The 18,196-nt window shown below is 38.7% G+C and overlaps 3 protein-coding genes across 5 annotated transcripts; 1 reads left to right on the top strand and 2 right to left on the bottom strand.

Annotated features, from left to right (window-relative positions):
• Positions 1-527: 527 nt before the first annotated feature.
• Positions 528-6,759, bottom strand: LOC107040533 (condensin complex subunit 3). The gene is made up of 6 exons (XM_015260654.1): positions 6,404-6,759; positions 5,222-5,716; positions 3,436-4,341; positions 2,362-2,939; positions 1,332-1,759; positions 528-987 (listed from the first exon to the last, which is right to left on the bottom strand). The coding sequence occupies exons 1-6, from the start codon at positions 6,518-6,520 to the stop codon at positions 650-652; spliced, it is 2,862 nt and encodes a 953-aa protein (XP_015116140.1). The 5' UTR covers positions 6,521-6,759; the 3' UTR covers positions 528-649.
• Positions 6,760-7,030: 271 nt separating this feature from the next.
• On the top strand, positions 7,031-14,941 carry LOC107040549 (helicase SKI2W). 3 transcript variants are annotated; one of them, XM_015260673.2, is made up of 7 exons: positions 7,031-7,187; positions 7,317-7,504; positions 8,191-8,500; positions 9,151-9,912; positions 10,514-11,918; positions 12,265-13,113; positions 13,405-14,941. In XM_015260673.2, exons 2-7 carry the CDS (start codon positions 7,472-7,474, stop codon positions 13,724-13,726), a joined length of 3,681 nt encoding a protein of 1,226 aa, XP_015116159.1. In that variant the 5' UTR covers positions 7,031-7,187; positions 7,317-7,471; the 3' UTR covers positions 13,727-14,941. The 3 variants fall into 3 exon arrangements, with proteins under 3 accessions (XP_015116159.1, XP_015116158.1, XP_015116157.1); XM_015260672.2 differs by having other exon boundaries at positions 7,031-7,205; XM_015260671.2 differs by having other exon boundaries at positions 7,031-7,504.
• Positions 14,942-15,070: 129 nt separating this feature from the next.
• On the bottom strand, positions 15,071-18,155 carry LOC107040550 (protein SEC13 homolog). The gene is made up of 3 exons (XM_015260674.1): positions 17,775-18,155; positions 16,218-16,599; positions 15,071-15,517 (listed from the first exon to the last, which is right to left on the bottom strand). Exons 1-3 carry the CDS (start codon positions 18,014-18,016, stop codon positions 15,209-15,211), a joined length of 933 nt encoding a protein of 310 aa, XP_015116160.1. The 5' UTR covers positions 18,017-18,155; the 3' UTR covers positions 15,071-15,208.
• Between the last annotated feature and the right edge of the window lie 41 nt (positions 18,156-18,196).

Here is an 18,196-nt window from a genome sequence, read left to right as displayed (position 1 = left end):
TTGAATTGTCGATAAAATTTAATAATTTTTCTTCAACACAAAGAACAACTCGTTCCCTTTGTCACGAGCCTAAACTGAGCTCAATTGATGAATTTGTTTCTGAGTTATGAATAATTTAAAAAAAGTCTAATGTCCATTTTACACCACCCTCCCCTATAATTTGAAAATATCGGTTCGAAAATATCGATATTCTGAAAAAAATATCTTTGAACCGATATATTTTTCATCTGAAAAATTCACCAATGACAAGACGGGGAAACCAACTAGTGATCATGATGACCATGATGGGTCAGATGAGAGAAGAGGGGGTCCGATGAAATTTGAAATAAATAAAATCATGCGGTATTGAAAACAATATTTCTCTTTTTTCTTGGTAACATGTAATTTACTCTCTTCCGAAATTCTGGAAAATTAGAAACAAATTTAGACTTCGATATTGACAAAAAAATATCGAATAGCGATATATGAGTCGTCAAGAGTATCGGTAGAAAAATATCGGTAAATCGAAAATCGAAAATCCCCCTGACTCAAAATGCATCATATTCGTATTTATTTTCAAAACTTCTGTACAAAAATTGAAAAAATTATCGACATTCCTGCGATTAAATCGACAACAGTTTAATAGACAAAATCATAAACATTCCTAAAATTACTCCTCTGGCTCATCCTCCTCGATGGGTTCCGCTTCCTGCGGCGGCCTTTCTGGTTCAGCTTGTTCGCCATCACCTTGGGGAGCCTCAGGCAGTTCGAACTGCCTCCTGAACGCCTCGAGGGTCTTGAGGGCAGCCCTCTCGCTCGGATTAACCATCTCTATTACTTTGTCAACAGCCTCCCTCATTCGATTCTTCATCTCATCATCTTCACATCGAATTATCAACTGCTTCAGCGATTTCAGGAGGGTCTTGACATCGATTTCCGAATCCTCCTCAGCTATTTCTTTCAGGATATCTAGTGCTAATTGATTGTGGGCTGTGTAATTCTCCTTGCCTGAATGATTCGAATGAATAAGAAAGTGCATAAAAAATGTTTGAGGATTCAAATAAAAGAATAAATAAACAAATAAGTAAAAATAAATAAATAGATGAATTCAAATGAAAGAGGATCAACTAATTTAAATTAACTTTCTTGAGTCATCAGTGTTTTGTGATTGAATGATGCAATTGAGATAAATCAAATCTCATTTTAAAATCTAAAAAAATGAATAAATAAAAAAAAATGAATAAAAAATCTATAAAAAAATCTTTCAACTTAAAAAAAAAATTTTTTATTTCATTTCAGTGTTTGTTTAATTTCATGGATTTTAATAGATTGATGAATCATTTTTTATCTACCTGGTTTATGAAGACTACTGCTAGTCAAATCGATAATAAACTTAGCAATATTGTAAGGGTCGATGTCACTGCTGTTGTACGGATTCTCGGCAAGCTTCTTGAGAGTGGGAATGAAGGCCTGCTGGAGGCAGGTGCAACCGTCTGGAGTGAAACTGGGGTAATATCTGAAAAAGTTGACGAGGGACCCACGCAACTCCACGTCCTTTATAGAGACTGGGTCGTACAGACGGATGATCAGAGTGGACAGGAGAGCGTTGCTCTTCAGTTTTCCATGCAGCAGGAGCTTGCAGAACCCAGTGACAGCAGCTGTACGAATGTCCTTATCCAAGTGGTCAATCAGATCGAGCAGAATTTTAATCAAATTGTGTCTGTTGTCCCCAGTCTCTGTCTCCAGGGTCAATGTTGTGTCGTCAGCGCTGCTGTACAACCTGGGTAACATGACAAATGAACACATTAATATATTGACATTAGCAGAAATTTCCTTCTCATAATTGAGGAATTGAAATTAATTTCAGGGAAAATTCTGCATTTTCACAAATTTGTTGAGATTACGAAAAAAAAAATATTGTTAGGGTGGAAATTTTTCATGAGTAATTGAATAATTGATGGCGATTTCAGGTGAAATTTTGAATATTGACGAATTTGTGGAGATTTCATTGAGATTGTGGACTTTTTATTTTTTTTATTATTTTAAAAAGGTTTCCTAAAAGTTCGAATGGGGAATGAAGAATGAAGTTCAAATTAAATACCCTGAATTTTCCTAATTCCAATCAACTTTCATGGAATAATTTAACTGAAATTCACAATTTGCGTTGATTTTTCCATCAAATTGTGAATTTTCACTGATAAAATTTCTTGCATTTTCAGCGAAAATATCATTTTCGTTATATTGATGGAATAATTAGAAAATCCTGAATCCTGAAAATCATCTGAAGGATATTATCGAGTATTAAAGTACCGAAATGATATAAAACCCGAATTATTACATATTAATTTCAGTTTTCCCTGTGGTAAATTGGCATGTAATTACCTCGTGCCATGACGCTTGCTGTTCTCCGGATTCTGCCTGCTATTGTCTATAGTCCTGTCAGTGCTGATGATCTCCTGGAAATGATCGAGACCATATCGCAAGAACATATCGAAGATCACTGCGAGACAGATCTGCCACAGGTCCTGGTTCTCCTGGTCTGAGGTCATCGCCACCAGGTACATCATCAGGTGCTTCTTGGCGAGCTCTCCATCGAGGAAGAGGCAGACACCCACTGCCTTCAGGGCCTGGGCTTGGACAGCACCATCCTCGTGGTCGATACTGGGGAGCGCCAAGTTGTCGAACAGACTTCTCAGGGTTGATGTCAGAGTTGTTACCGATGAGGCTTGAGCCATTGTGAACATGATCCTCAGACACTTCAACATCGTTTCAGAGTCATTCTTGGCTTCTTCCTGGGTCTGGGGGACGATCAATGTTCGGGACTTTGATAGTTCCTCTATTTCTTTTTTCAATATCTCCATTTCTTTCTCGATCTCTGCTGCTGCTGTGAATTTCTTCGCTCGCACCAGGAGATCTTGATCGTTTTGTCTTTGGAGGAGAGTATTTTTCAATTTTTGACACTGGGAAAAAGAAAAAAATATTTTAATAAACAATTTAATAAGGTCGATGCATAAATGTTGCAGAATTCTCTAGAAAAATTATAAAATGTTGAAGAAAAAAAGTGGAAAAATTACAGCTTTTTTTTATCTCTAGAAAATTCTTTGTTTTTCTAAAAAGCAAAAAAAATCAGCATAGAAAATTTAAGGTATTCTTATTGTTTCAAGGAAATTCAGGTAAAATCTGAAATAATCCTATTTTATTTTTAAAATTTCCAGAGCTTTCTAATTTTTCCTAAAAAAAATCAACATTAAAAAAAAAAATTTTTAATCTCAAACACGAGGAATATCTCCGAATCTAAGGGACCTACTGAATTTTTCATGAAAACCTTTTTTGTAGCCCTCAGTACGCTCTACAAAAAAGGTTATAACAAAAATTTCCCTATCACGCTTGTATTCCGAGATAATCATCAAAAACTGCATCATAAAAAAAAGTGGAGCAAAACCCTTGCAAAATTACCTGTATCAGCCTCTCGCTGACCTCCTCATCAGTCACCTGTTCGACAACATTCTCAGCGACCTGCGTAGGCACCCTGATCTCGCTGATGGCATGAGCCAAAGAAGTCAGCCGACTGGGCACATCAGGCACCACCTTCTCATAATACTTGACAACACTCTCAATGATCTCAGTCGTGCAGATTTCGCTCATGAGAGTGTCCTCAATCAACTGCCTGAGGTTCCCCCTGCCCACCTCGTCCCCCAGATCGTAAGTCTTGGCGATCTCAAACACCTGCAGAAGCCCAAACTTCTGGGACATCTTCTGGGTCTTCACGTCCTTGTCCTCGTCGCTCTGTCCCTTCGCAAATTCAATCATCATGCTCTGAAAGTCCCTGATGTAGCGACAGAAGTTCGTCAGCTCTGGGATTGTGTCCTGCAGTCGTTCACTCGCAGCTTCGTCCCCAGACTTCTTGTGGAGATGCTGGATGAAGCACCTCCAGAAGAAAACGTTCTCCCCAGTGAGATCGTCAATTGGAATTAATTTGGCGTCTCTGTCCAGTGGCAGTTGCTTGAAGAGGGTGTCCAGGTTGGCCCTCTCGAAGAGAGTATTCAGCACGAGAGAGCCCAGTTCAGGCTCAATCTCAACGTCGAGACCGTACAGGAGCTTGCAGTAGTCCTTCTGGAAGCCGTCCAGCCACATTGGAAGAATCATGTCCCTCACGACCTTGCGGACACTCTCGGCGCTGTCGTTCAGGCCAGTTCGCAGGATCAACTGACGCTGCTTTATCGTCAGGGACTTGACTGTCACTTTGGAGAAGAATACGTGAGCTGATCTTCTCACGGAGTCATCGATGTCGCGGATCCTCTCTAGAACTGCCTGAAGGACTCTCTGGTTCTTCGCTGTGCACTGGATTACTGCCTTCCTCACCTAAGAATGCAAAGTGACGGTTATTTTTGACGTCAGTCAGTCGTGAATTTATGTTTTCTGGACATTTCTCACGTGACGCAGTCAACTTACCCAATCGTCAGTAATTTTTTCTCGTTGTCATTTATAAGTTCTGTTCGATCTGTTTTTTTCATTTTTTTAATTAATTTTGTCCAGAAACTTGAATAAAATTGTGAATAACGCCGAAACGGAAATCGAAAATTTAGTGATTACTTTAGTATGGAATTGCCAAAAAATCAGAAAAGTTTCGCAGAACTTTTATTAATTATTATCATAGAATCTGTAAAGTTCAATTATCTCTTTTAGGAGCTAGTTAAAGAACTCTGTCAATCATGAGGTGCCCAAAGGCATTTTATTACTAAATATTTGATTACTAAAATTTGAAGACGGTAACATGATGAATGTCGACAATGTGAAACCAGTTTGAAGGAGAAAAATCGCTTGGCTCTCTCTAGATATAAAATGATCGTCAAGATGTTTTTTTCGTTTTCGTGACACGAAATTCCGTCACTTTTTTTCTGACCACAAACGTTCGGTAATTGGCTTTCAGCCACTGACGTCTAATTTACGTATAAAATTCGAAGAACAATTTTCTCTGAGAAATACGTCCTCACTTATATCAAGAAACTCGTGGCTTGAAAATTTTCAGGAGCGAAATGTCTTGCGCTGAGAAAAAAAAATCTTTCGTCAAGAACTTTTGTATTAGTCCTAAAGACGAGGGCAATTTCTTGATAACAAGAAAGCACTTAATAACAAGAAGTAAAATTGAATTAATTCATTTAAAATTCTTTAGCTTCAATTCTAAAATATTTTAATGCAAAAGCCACGTGAATTGATGAATGTTCGAGCCATAAATCCTCACCTCAGCACTTCCATCCTTCGACATGTGGAAGATGTACATTTTAATTATGGGGCAGTCGTGGTTGTTGGGGTCCTGCATCCTGTGGATCGCGTAGATCGCCATCACACGGACCTTGGGGGATTTGTCGAGGAGGCGCTCAGTCATGGCCTCGCGAATGTCGTCGCAGGTCTGGTCGCTCAGGTAGGCGTCCTCGCTCATCGAGCTGAGGAGGAGATTTATGAAGTAGCAGCAACGGTATCTCACTGCTACGTCGACAGCGCTGTGGTGCTCCAGGCAGAACTCCAAGAGCTTCTGGAGGAGGGGGTTCAACTCGTCCTCCTCTTCGTCGTACTCTGCTGGACTCGTCTCGTCTCGGGCCTCCGGGACCGGCTGCAGCATCATTGCGAACTTTGCTGCGAAGTCCAGGATGTTCTCCACTGCGGGGTATTTCTCCAGGACGACAAAGGGGTACTTGAGGCAGCGGATGAACTCAGAGACGAAGTGGTCGAAGTCGGACTGGAATTTAATTTTCTTGTTTCCAGGGAATTTTTTTCGAGGCTTAAACTGGGAGTTGATTCAATAGGGGAGGTTGGGGTAAAATGGACACTTTTGACTTTTTTAAAAATATTAGTGACGGGTTGAAATGTTGATGAAATTTAATAATTTTTTTTTCAATACAAAGAACAATTTTTTCCCTTTGAAATGAGCCTAAACTGAGCTCTATTGTTACATTTGTTTCTGAGTTATGAATAATTTTTAAAAAGTCTAAAGTGTCCATTTTACCCTACCCTCCCCTACAACTGGACAATTGGGAGATACTAAATGAAGTTTTAACGTTTAAGGATATTTATTCTCATTCGTTTTCCTAATTCAAGGATAAATAGGTCTGGTTTAATTTTTTTGGTGGCGGGAGAATCGTCAGATATAAAGACTGAAGTTGGACTACAATTTAGGATTATTTATTTAACATAAGTTGTTGATTTGCTGGTGATACAAGTAGTTGAGGAGGAAAATGTTTTTTTTCTTATTTGAAAGATATTTTTTAGGATTTAAAATGGAGCTTGATTTATTAAAATTGGGCAATTTGGAGACACTCAATAAACTTTTCGTGCTTAAGAAGGATTATTCTTGTTCATGTTTTCCTGATTCAAGAATAAATAGTTCTGATTTAATTTTTTTGGTAGCAGTAGAATCATCACTCACCGACTCGTAAACTTCTTTCAATTTTTTCATCTGTTTACGATGACCTGCCTTCTTCTGCTGGGCCTCGTTGAAGATATCAGTTATAACCTCCCGAAGATTCCGTGGATTCCTGGCCATTTTTGTAAAATTTTCTACGTCTATCACTGCATCAACGGCTTCAATCCACCCTCGACGTTTATTCAAATAAAAATATCGCTTTTGGGACCATGCTTTGCATATTTAGAGGATTAAAAAACGGAGGAGACACAACAACAACCGATGCCGCCAAAAATCCGTTATATGAATACAACAGATCGGATTCAAATGAATAATTTCGGAGTGAAAGCAGCCGCCAGGGGTGCTGTCGAGATCCGATCAATTAGCCCCTCATGTATAGATATTCCAAATTTTTATTTTTTTCCTCATTGAAGTAGTTTTGAAGAAAATTGCGAGCTAATAAAAAACATTTGCTAGTTAGTACTTTTTTTAAAATAAATTTTTGAAAAATCACCTCTGAAAAAAAAGGCGTTATCCCCTCGATTTCATTATTTCCAAAAAATTTTGTCACCAATCGATAGCAAATTGTTTGAAGGTTTTTGCGAGTTGAGCAAAAATCGTCAATGCAATCCTATTATTGTGTAAATTAACAATTCCAATTTCAACTGAAAACCAGAGTTGATGACCAGAATTTGTAGCTTCAAAACTCTCTCAATGAGGAAAAAAATAAAAATTTGGAATATCTATACACGAGGGACTAATTGATCGGATGTTGCTGTCGTCGCTGCCGGCTCTCCATGTTAACTAGGTTAAACTAGTTTCCCATGTAAAAACAGTGAAGACTCCAATTAAAAACATAGAAATTAATTTACAAAAATTGGACGAAATAAGTGCAATTTAAACATCTGGATGAAAATAATGTCAATTGTTAAAACAGTGCGGCATATGCTCCAATACTATTGAGAACCACTGCGCTGAGCCTGACTCCCATTTTTTTTTAATTTTTCTGAGAAAATGGAGAAAAAATAAATAAATGTCAATTTTTCAAAGTTGACAGGAAATCCTACTAAAGTTGATCTAATATTTTGCATAATGAGTTCAACTGCCAGTGAAGCTCCATTAGAGGTAATGGATTATCAAAATCACGTGCATGTTCAATTTCATTGTTTATTAGACATTGTTGCTACGAGGTTATTTCAATATCAATTATCTATTTGAAAAATCTGTTGTAAGTTTAATTACAATCTGTGCATCTTTAGTTATTATTTTTTTAATTTAGTTGTAGAGAGAATGATGACAACAATTCTCACAATTTTTAACAATTGGGGTTTTGCATACAATTTTTTTATTTTACTGGGTTATAATAATTCGCACAGAAGTTCCTTCAATTGGTTTTAATTTATCGATTATTTGAAATACAAAAATACGTATGTAACATTTTTCTTTAAATTTCGTATTTCGTTATTTCACTCTTTAGTTTCCTAACAATTGGGGTTTCGCGTGGAATTTTTTTATTGCTGGATTCTAAAAATGTAATGAAAAATGTGAGACATGTATTTTTTCCTAAATAATGAGATATTAATGAGATTATTACACGAAAGTTTTTTTAATTGATATAAATTTATCGATTCCTTGAAATAAAAAAATACACATGTAACATTTTTCTGTCGATTTTCGCATTTTATGATCAATATAAAATTCCGCGTAGAAACCCAATCTAATCATAATTAGAGGTAGAAGTAATTTAAAAAAAATCATTTCTGCAACTCGATTAATTAATATGGATTAATCTCATCAATGAACCCCCTCAGCTGCCCTTCGGACCGCCCCCAATCCTCTCGGACATTCGAGACGAATTGAAGGAGTACATAGAGTGTCCAGAGAGACTGCCAATCCACCAGGTGGAGAATGTCCAGCTCTACTGGCCCCGCGAGCCCCAGATCCTGGCCCTCCTGGAATTCGACTTATCGCCTGTGGGAACAACCCTGAAGTTCGACAGAGATCCCATCACAGGTCGGATCTCCCAGATGCGAGAGGATGTTCTCCAAGGGGCTGGGGAGAATGCCAAGAATTCCATGTCCATGACCCGAGCGCCTGGCCCTCCCATGGAGGGTGTTCAAGGTAATTAAATTGAAAGATCCAATTCCGTTAATTAATTCCAATTGAACTAATCCCCAAATCCAATTCCATTAATGAATTCCCATTGAACTAATCTCGAAATGTCCTAGAAAAATCAAATATTCTGAGTGAATCTGTGAACATACGAAAAAATTTCACAGAAAACCTCTTGAATTCGCCTTATTTTAGATAGAAATGTTGAATGGAAAATATTCTATAGAAAAGTAAACAGAATTTGATTTTTTTATACAACTTATTGTATTCAGGTATTTTCTATAGAAATTCTTCGGTTCAAATTTTCTGTTTTTTGTTGAATTTTTTTAATGAAAAAAGCGGAAAAATAGACTGGAAAAAACTTGGAAAATTCATGTCGATGAATTCCTATCGAAAGTGTCTCAATGGTAGATGAAGATGAATTTTTTGATATTTTTCAAAACGTATAATAAATTACAAATTTAAAAATTACAAATGATTTCCAAATTTCTTAAATTATGAAGATGAAATTCCCCTCATTTTTTCAGTAAAATAACAATTTTGAGTAATTGCTAAATTTCTTAGAATATTAATAAACATTTAATTATGAAACAGCACCCTAGGTTTCTCAAGTAAATTCTTCCCTTCACAAAACTGACCAGTCGATCCGTCTCCCCCAGGCAATTCCAGCAACTTCCCCTTCTGGCCGGGTGGTTTCGAGGAGCCCGAGGCCCCTAGAAGCGCCCCAACAGCCAAGGACCTGGACTTCGAGAACAACCTGCGAACCCTGGCGCGAGGATTCCGCTCAAGTGTCGAGTTCGCCCCCGACAACTTCACGGTGAAGACCGCCAGCAAAGAGGACGACCCATCAGGCCAAAAGAAGAAGAAAAAGGGAAAAGACAACTCGAACAACTCAAAGCCCCTGGAGAAGGTGAACCTGATGGCGATGGTGCACGACGAGGAGAACCACCTGGGCCTGTGGTCCGAGCCCTCCCCAGAGGACCTGAACTCCACCAAAGACGTGATCGAGGACTCAGCCATCGAGAGCCTCGACGTCCTGAACTTCGACGAGTCCATTCCTGTGCTCAAGCTGACAGAGAAACCGAAGAGCATGGCGAGACAGGCGGAGTGGGCAGAGCAGCTCGACGTCTCAGTCCCAGTAGTAGACTTCGAGAAGAAGGTGCCAAAGCCAGCGATAACCTTTGACTACGAATTGGACACCTTCCAGAAGCAGGCGATAATAAAACTCGAGGAGGGCTGCAACGTCTTCGTGGCAGCCCACACATCCGCAGGGAAAACGACAGTCGCTGAGTACGCGATAGCCCTCTCCCAGCGTCACATGACGAGAGTAATCTACACATCACCAATAAAGGCCCTGTCCAACCAGAAGTACCGGGACTTCAAGCGAAACAGGCACTTCGAGAGTGTTGGACTGGTGACAGGTTGCAATGAATTTTACATTAATGAGAAATATTTAATGAATTAGACATGTCAAAATTGCGAGAAAATGAGAGAAAATAACCAAAATCAAAGCGCAGACAAGTAGAAAAATCATAGGATTGTCTGTCTATTATAAAAATCCAAATTGACTTCTGGTGATGGAAATTTGGTATTTAAAATTAAGATTCCAAAAGTGAAGGTCACAGGGGTCAGAATAAGGGTCTTGGGGGTCAAAAAAGGGTCACGAGGGTCAGAATAAGGATCGTGAGGGCAAAATGAGGGTCACAAGGGTCAGATTAAGGTGCACAAGGGTTACAAGTCTAAGGGTCAGATTAAGGGTCACCAGAATCAAAATAAGAGTCACAAGGGTTATGATGAGGGTCAGATTAAAGATCCAACAAAGGCTCACAATGGTCAGAATAATGATCAAGGGGTCACATGGGGGTTGGCTCCCTAGTTAAAGAATAACTGATTAAAAACCCATTCAAATAGTCCCAAGATCGACAAAAACAGACATAATTTCAATAAATCCAATAAATCGTAATCACATTCGTCGGATAATTCAGATTCCTCTCCTTTAAAAATTAATAATTTCCCTACAAGGTGACATGCAGATCAACCAGACAGCCAACTGTCTCATAATGACGACTGAGATCCTCCAGACAATGCTGTACAACGCCTCGGAAGTTCTTCGAGACCTGGAGTACGTGATCTTCGACGAGGTTCACTACATCAACGACGAGCACCGAGGGCACGTCTGGGAGGAGATCGTCATCCTCCTCCCCCCAAACGTCAACATCGTGATGCTGTCAGCAACAGTGCCAAACCCCCTGATCTTCGCCAACTGGGTGGGCAACATCAAGAAGAGGAGAATGTACGTGATAAGTACTTTGAAGCGTCCAGTTCCCCTGAAGCACTATCTCTACGCTGGGACTGATGGTAAGACCAGGAACGACAGGTTCCTGGTGCTCGATGGGGACGGACAGTTCAACCTCGACAACTGGTACAAGATCAAGACCCTGAAGGACGGCAAATCGAAGAATAAGAATGCACCGGTGAGGAACAACAACAGGAGACAGCAGCTGAATCCCAAGCAGGAGAAGACAATGTGGGAGGCCTTCATAGCTCATCTGAGGGAGCACGACAAGCTGCCAGTGGTGATATTCACATTGTCCAGGAACAGGTGTGACGCCAATGCTAATGCTCTTGTCTCGGTGAACCTCACCACTGAAACGGAGAAGGGGCACGTGAGGGCTTTCTTCAAGAAGTGCATCAAGAGGCTGAATGAGTCTGACCAGCAGCTGCCCCAGGTCAGGCGCATGGCTGGGCTCCTCGAGAGGGGGATTGGTGTTCATCACAGTGGGATCCTCCCCATCCTCAAGGAGATTATTGAACTGCTGTTTCAGAATGGAGTTGTTAAACTGCTGTTTGCCACTGAGACATTCGCCATGGGTATCAACATGCCAGCGAGAACAGTTGTCTTCGATTCTATTCGGAAATTCGATGGGAAGCAGTTTCGGGGGCTTCTGCCGACCGAGTACATTCAGATGGCTGGAAGGGCTGGACGGCGGGGTCACGATAAAGTGGGAACTGTCATTTTAATGTGCAAGACTGAAGTCCCAGCTGTTGTTGATCTCAAGGCGATGATGTGCGGGGAGCCCCAGCATCTTCAGTCTCAATTCAAGATCACTTACTCGATGGTTCTCAATCTGCGAAGGGTCAGCGAGTCTGTCAGCATCGAGGAGATGATGAGGAGGTCCTTCAAGGAGCTGTCATTCACTGCTGACAAGAACAAGCGGCTGACTGAACTCAACGAGATCGATGAGGCGCTCGCCAAACTGCCACAGGAGAACGATGTTCAGAAGCAATTGTCCAAGTTCTACAGGCTGGGGATGGAGTATGTGGAGGAGTGGAAGTACCTCTGTGCTCATTTATTCTCGACTAAGAAGGTCTCGAAGGCACTCATCCCTGGGAGAGTCCTCATTATCTCCCACAGGCATCATTACAGGCAGGGATATTCGTAAATCATAATTACCGCTGGATTTTGAATTTTTAATTATCAATTTAAATATTCACATTCCGAATTATTCTATTGATCAATCAGTTAGGTAGGAAGATTGACGATTATTTGGTTAAGCGAAAATCTCTTTTACGAAGTTGGAATTATTTACTTAATGGAAAATTTACAGGTCCATATTATCAAATATTTAATTCATGATCAATCGGAATTTTGAATTAATAATATATTATTTGTTTTTTAATTTTGATGAGTACATTTAAATCTCTATCAACGTAAGTCGAAGATCCTTTTAATGTTGGAGACATGTAATATTGATGGCCATTCCTGATTACAGGAAGCTAGCAGTTCTCCTCAAGATCAGTCAGAAGAGGGAGATCACTGAATATGCTGTCCTGGTTCTCAGCGATTCGTCGGAGTCCAGGCTGAAGGATAAACCTGAGAATTGGTACAAGATAATAGCACTCACCAAGAGGAATATTTTCGTGCCTGAGGGGGTGCCCTCCCACGAATTTCTCTGCATTCAGGCTGAAAGCATCTTGGAGATAACGAACTGCTGCATCAAAGCTGATCCTGCCAGGGTTTATGATGACTGCGTCAAGAGGCAGATCTCCAGGTTCCAGAATGATCCACCGGGGCAGACGTGTCAGCTGGCCATTCAGCAGTTGAATACACTGTCTCTGATGGCCCTCACGAGGCCTGTTGTCCTCCAGCCTTATCTGGAGGCGTCCGTTTCTCATCCTGAGTTGATCAAGAGGACTCAGTACCTCACGAAACTCCAGCATCAGATCCAGGATGTCAAGGTGACTGAGATGCCGAATCTTGGGGAGCATTTTGAGGAGGTCTTTGCGAAGAATGAGCTCGAGAGGAGGAGGAGGGATCTCCAGTTTCAACTCAGTGATGAGAGCATGGCTCTTTATCCTGAGTATGTTAACAGGGTCGATGTGCTCAAGAAGCTGGGGTACATCGACACTGATGACAGGGTCACGCTGAAGGGGAGAGTGGCGCTTGATATGGGGACTCATGAGCTTCTTATCACTGAACTTATATACAGGAACATCTTGACGAATCTGCAACCTGCGGAGATCGCCGCCCTTATTTCTGCTCTGGTTTTTCAGGGAAAGTCTGACTCCAGGGACAAGCAGATCCCTGATCTTAAGCTGCCGATTCTTAAGGATAATTGCAGGTAAAGATAAATAAATTAGAATTTATTTATGAAGTCTCAAAGGGTATTGAAGTTAATGATATTATCCGATGGTTATGGGGAATATTGTTTAAATTGTTTTTCGGCGGGGAAACGATTGATATACTTGGGACAGATTTCGCTGCTCTAGGATTTTCTAATAATTTTGGCCACTGAATGTAATATTGTCACTGAGATTCTAAGAAATTTTGTCAATGAAAATTCTCAATTTGATAGGAAAAATAGTAGAAATTGCAAATTTCAATTTTCAATTTAAATAAATTCTAATTGCAGAATCATTGAGGAGGTGAGGTCAGACATCGAGAGAACTGAGATGGCTTATGGGGTGGACCCTGTTGAGCCTCTGAGCTTTGGACTTGTTGAGGTGGTTTATGAGTGGGCTAGGGCTGAGTCCTTCGCGAAGATCATGGAGCTGACTGATGTGCAGGAGGGAATTATCGTCAGGTGCATTCAACAGTTGAACGATACTCTACAGGACATTAAGACTGCTGCCCACAGGATCGGGGAGACTGTTCTGAAGGAGAAGATGGAGGAGGCTTCCACTGCTATCAAGAGGGATATCGTTTTCACAGCTTCCTTGTATACTCAAGACTAATTTTTTGGAATTCAATTTTTTTAGAAGACAATGGGGAATGGCGTCATTGGATTTATAATCATGTCCATTGCACCTGAATTGAAAATACTTTCTTGCTTTTCCTTATAAGAGTGCAGACTTCATTTGTACAATTGAACAATTTGCACATATTTGATAATTAGAACCCATTAATCTTTTGATTATGGAAAATCATTGAATTTATTCAGAAAATAGAATCAGAAAATATTTATTTATTTTTTCGAACGCCAATGATCAGTTGTTTTTTTTTTTATTATGGAAATGGGGGTTCAATTTGTAAAATAAGAAAAAAGAAAAAACACGAAATCAGTGGGGGAATTAATCAACTTAAATTTGAACCATCTGTCGATGGAAATGTTTAGAGTCCATCAATTTTTTGTTTTTGATGGAAAATCATTGAATTAATTGAGCCTGAGACGGTTTGAAAAGAAGAAATAAAAGAGTTTCAACTTCAATTAACAAGAATAACTTGAGAGATAAAACTCTCTCGTATTTATAAATTGTTTTTTAAAAGGAAAATTAATATTATTGCTTTCATCATCATGTTGTTGAAATGCACCTGAATTGAAAAAATATCTAGTTTTTTTTATTATGAAATTGGGGTTTTTATTTTTTTTTTAAATACGAAGTCAGTAAAGGACTTAATCAACTTAAATTTGAAGTATCTATCTCTTTTTGATGGAAAATCATTGAATTAATTGAACTTGAGACAGTCTCAACGGAAGAAATAAAAGGGCTTCAATTTCAAAAATTGCTTTGTAAGTTGAAAATTTCTGGTATCTATGAATTATTTTACCCGAGGGGAGAGGAGAATGATGCCATTGCATTCATAATCATGTTATTTAATAAACCTGAATTGAAAATATTTAATTTTTTTCTTACAAAAGTGAGGATTTTATTTGTACAATAGAACCATTCGTACAATAAATAACCATTATCCATTAATCCTCTGATTTTTGTGGAAAATCGTTGAATTCGAACAGAAAATTGAGAACGCTCATGTTCAGAGCTTCTTTTTAAACTCAACATTAAATTTTTCTCTTTATCAATTACTTTTTCAAGCAAAAACGACAACAAGTTCGTCCACTGCATTTATTATCTAATGAAAATGAGTTGTAAAGGAATTGTAACTCATTGTTTCTACGGAAAAGGAAAAAATACGTAACTAAATGAATGAATAAACGTTTTTATAACATATATTCATGCATTAAATCCTCTCATTTTCATGGGAATTTTTAATTTCAGCCTGTCTGTATCCTTTTTTATATTGTATTCTCTGTATATTTATCATCATCTCCCTCCAATGAATCGAATTTGTCAAAGTTATTTTTTTTTCTTACAAGAATGAAGATGATTTTGTTTTTACAATGATAAAAAAAATCATATGCCACCAGTGGACGCCTTAAAAGACTAACTTAAATAATACAAGCCTCTTTTATGATACATTTTTAATTAAAATCTTCATTAAAGAACACGTTGATCGGCGCTGTTGAGGTTACCCTGGCCCTTGTTGAGCTCGGAAATACATGCCCACTGTCCCTCAGAGTTCTCACGCCAGAGTGAAACCTTGTTGTCACCACCGCTGACAGCCAGGATGCGACCAGTGAGGGACCAACTGACGTTCCAGATTACGTCCTCGAAGACGTTTAGGACGTTGGGGGTCCAGCTGGAGTAGTCTGTGGAGGTCCAGACGACGACTCGACGATCCTGCGAGCAGGATGCCAGGGTCGCTCGAGAGGGACCCACTGCTGGGGCCCAGGCAACGTCTCTCACCTGTGGACAGGAATCACAGGATCACACTTCATGGAATTTTTTTTAAGTGATGGGTTCACGAGAATTTGAAGGAATTTCGACATTGAAAATTCACTGTTTTAATTGTTTTTCTCATTAAATGAATTGAATGAATTTTCACAATTCACAATTTTTATTTAAAAAAATTAAAGTTTATTAATTTTTTTTATTTTTATTTGTTTTAATTTTATTTTTTTGTGAATTGTGATTTTTCAGCATTCACAATTTTAATTGTGTTTCTCATTAAATTGTGAATTTTTAATAACGAAATTCATGGAATAATTAAACTGAACTTCACAATTTGATTATTTCATTAACTTGTGAATTTCAATTCAATTACTCTATGAAAATTGATAGAAATCAGGAAAAATTCATTGCATTTTCGGTAAAATTTGAAATTCCATGACTGTTTTCTCTAAACATGAATTTTTGGATGAATTATGAGAATTGGGAATCGAATTTCATTCAAGTCAGAGAGAATTCTCATTAAATTGTTCTGATTCATATTAAAAATTTCAAGCAGTAGTCAACGTGTTGATAATTTTTAAGCATTTTCATCATCACATCAAATAAAATTTGCATTGGATTGTCATGAAAACAATGGAAATGTCTGACAAATATTTGAGTTTTTGAATTTTTCCTGGAGAGATTTTTTATTTGAAATTTTCTATCATAGACTAACCCAGTCGCTGTGTGCCTCCAATTTATTCTCCTCGATCCACCTGTCCCCATCTTCCCTCCAGATCTTGACGAGATTATCGCAGCCACCGGTGGCCAGTCTCTTGACAACTCCCCCCTTCTGCGAGGCAGCATCATTGCTCGGCTCAACGACTGGACACCAGCTGACAGCGTTGCACCCGATCGTGTGGGCATTTGGAATTTTCTGGGCGTCCCAAGTGTCTCCACTGTTCGTCAGGATTGATATGGAGCCATCAGAGCTACCACAGGCCAAGATCAGGCCGAATTCGTGGGGTGCCCAGGCCACGGAGTTCACTGATGAGTCGTGACCTGTGTGTTCGTATATTTTCGTCCACTCGCCGAGTTCCTTCCAGATTATAACTTTTCTGTGGATCAACAGGTGGACATTTTTCAATGCAATGTGGGGATTTTTCGTAAAGTGACAGTTCCACTGAGATTTAATGGAATTTCTTCATTGAAAATTCATAATTTGATGGAAGAATTAATGGAAACAGGGAAGTTCAGGCCAATTATTTCATGAAAATTAATTAGGAATCAGGGAAATTCAGGTGACAATTATTTGGAATTTCTAATTAATTATTTACAGAAAATTTGTATTTCTATTCAATGTTCAGTGAAATTTGCAATTTCATCATTAAATGTGAGATTTCAAGGAAATTATTCGTTGAGAATTCTTAATTTGATGGATGAATTAATGGAAACAAGGAATTTCAGGCTAATTATTTCTTGAAAATATATTTCATATATATATATTTCATAATATATTTCAGGGAAATTTGAAATTACATCATTGAATGTGAAATGTCAAGGAATTTGGCAGTGGAAATTTACAATTTAATAAAAAAACAATGGAAACTGTAAATTTCAATTCAATTATTCTACGAAATTGATTGACATTTTCATATTATTACTCATATTGAAATTCAATCGTCTGAAAATGCAGCGAAAATTTGGGAATTCTTCTGCTGCACATTTGGTATTCATTCAATTGTCCGTAAAATTTTGAACATCACCATTAAATATGGAATTTCAAGGAATTTCTCCCTTGAAAATTCAGAATTAGATAAAAAAAATCAAACGTAAATTTCGGTGCAATTACCCCACGAAAATTCACAAAAATCAAGAAAATTCAGGTGAGACGGTACTAAATATTTCTGTTTTGATTGAGAATGCGACTCATTCAAGTTCCTAAATTATCATAAAATAAGTTAAAATTGAAAGTTTAATAAAAACTTCATTGCTTCATCAAGAAATGTCTCCAATTTCGCTCCCTTGAGTTGAACGACTGAGTGACTTAATTCCCCAACAGGTTTTCCACCCCAAACTGAATGGAATATTGTTAACACGAGAATTGTTTGTGTTAAAGTCATACAAACGCTCCTATGTTATCTATATATAAATATTTTTTCTTCACACATTTGCACTATCAAGATTTCCCCCTGTAAAATGACATCATCTATCAAAAAACAGTGAATAAAATTAATAAAATTAATTCAAGTTTACTAAATTCCAAAAAAAAAATTCCCCTGAGTGCACTCACCTATCATAACTACAGGAAGCGATGATATTCCCAAATTTGGGATGAGCCCAAGCAACCTGCCAGACAGGTCCCACATGTCCCTTGAGATCGGCGACAAGACTCTGCGATCCATTCTTGAGATCGAATATTTTAACCGAATTATCACTGGAGCAAGTGGCCAATCTCAAACCATAATAATCCATCTCAGCATCGTGGATCATGTCCTCGTGGCCCGTGTCCACGGTGTTCAGCACTGAAACCATTTTCCCAGCGGATCTTCACCGACTTTTTGTTGTTCTAACGATTGTTGATGTATATTCAATGTTTTATTCGGCAAACCGTCTGTTTCTCGGAGCTCTAGAGGTTACAGCTGGCCTGTCATACGTGGAAGCCGTGTGGCAGGCATCAATCATCCACTCGCGTGACTGCGCACGCGCAGTGGC

The sequence above is a fragment of the Diachasma alloeum genome, unplaced genomic scaffold (genome assembly GCF_001412515.2).
Source record: "Diachasma alloeum isolate Michigan unplaced genomic scaffold, Dall2.0 Dall_scaffold_00338, whole genome shotgun sequence".
Taxonomy (NCBI): Eukaryota; Metazoa; Arthropoda; class Insecta; order Hymenoptera; family Braconidae; genus Diachasma; species Diachasma alloeum.
Note: the sequence above shows the minus strand (reverse complement) of the source record. Positions and strands in the feature narration are given on the sequence as shown.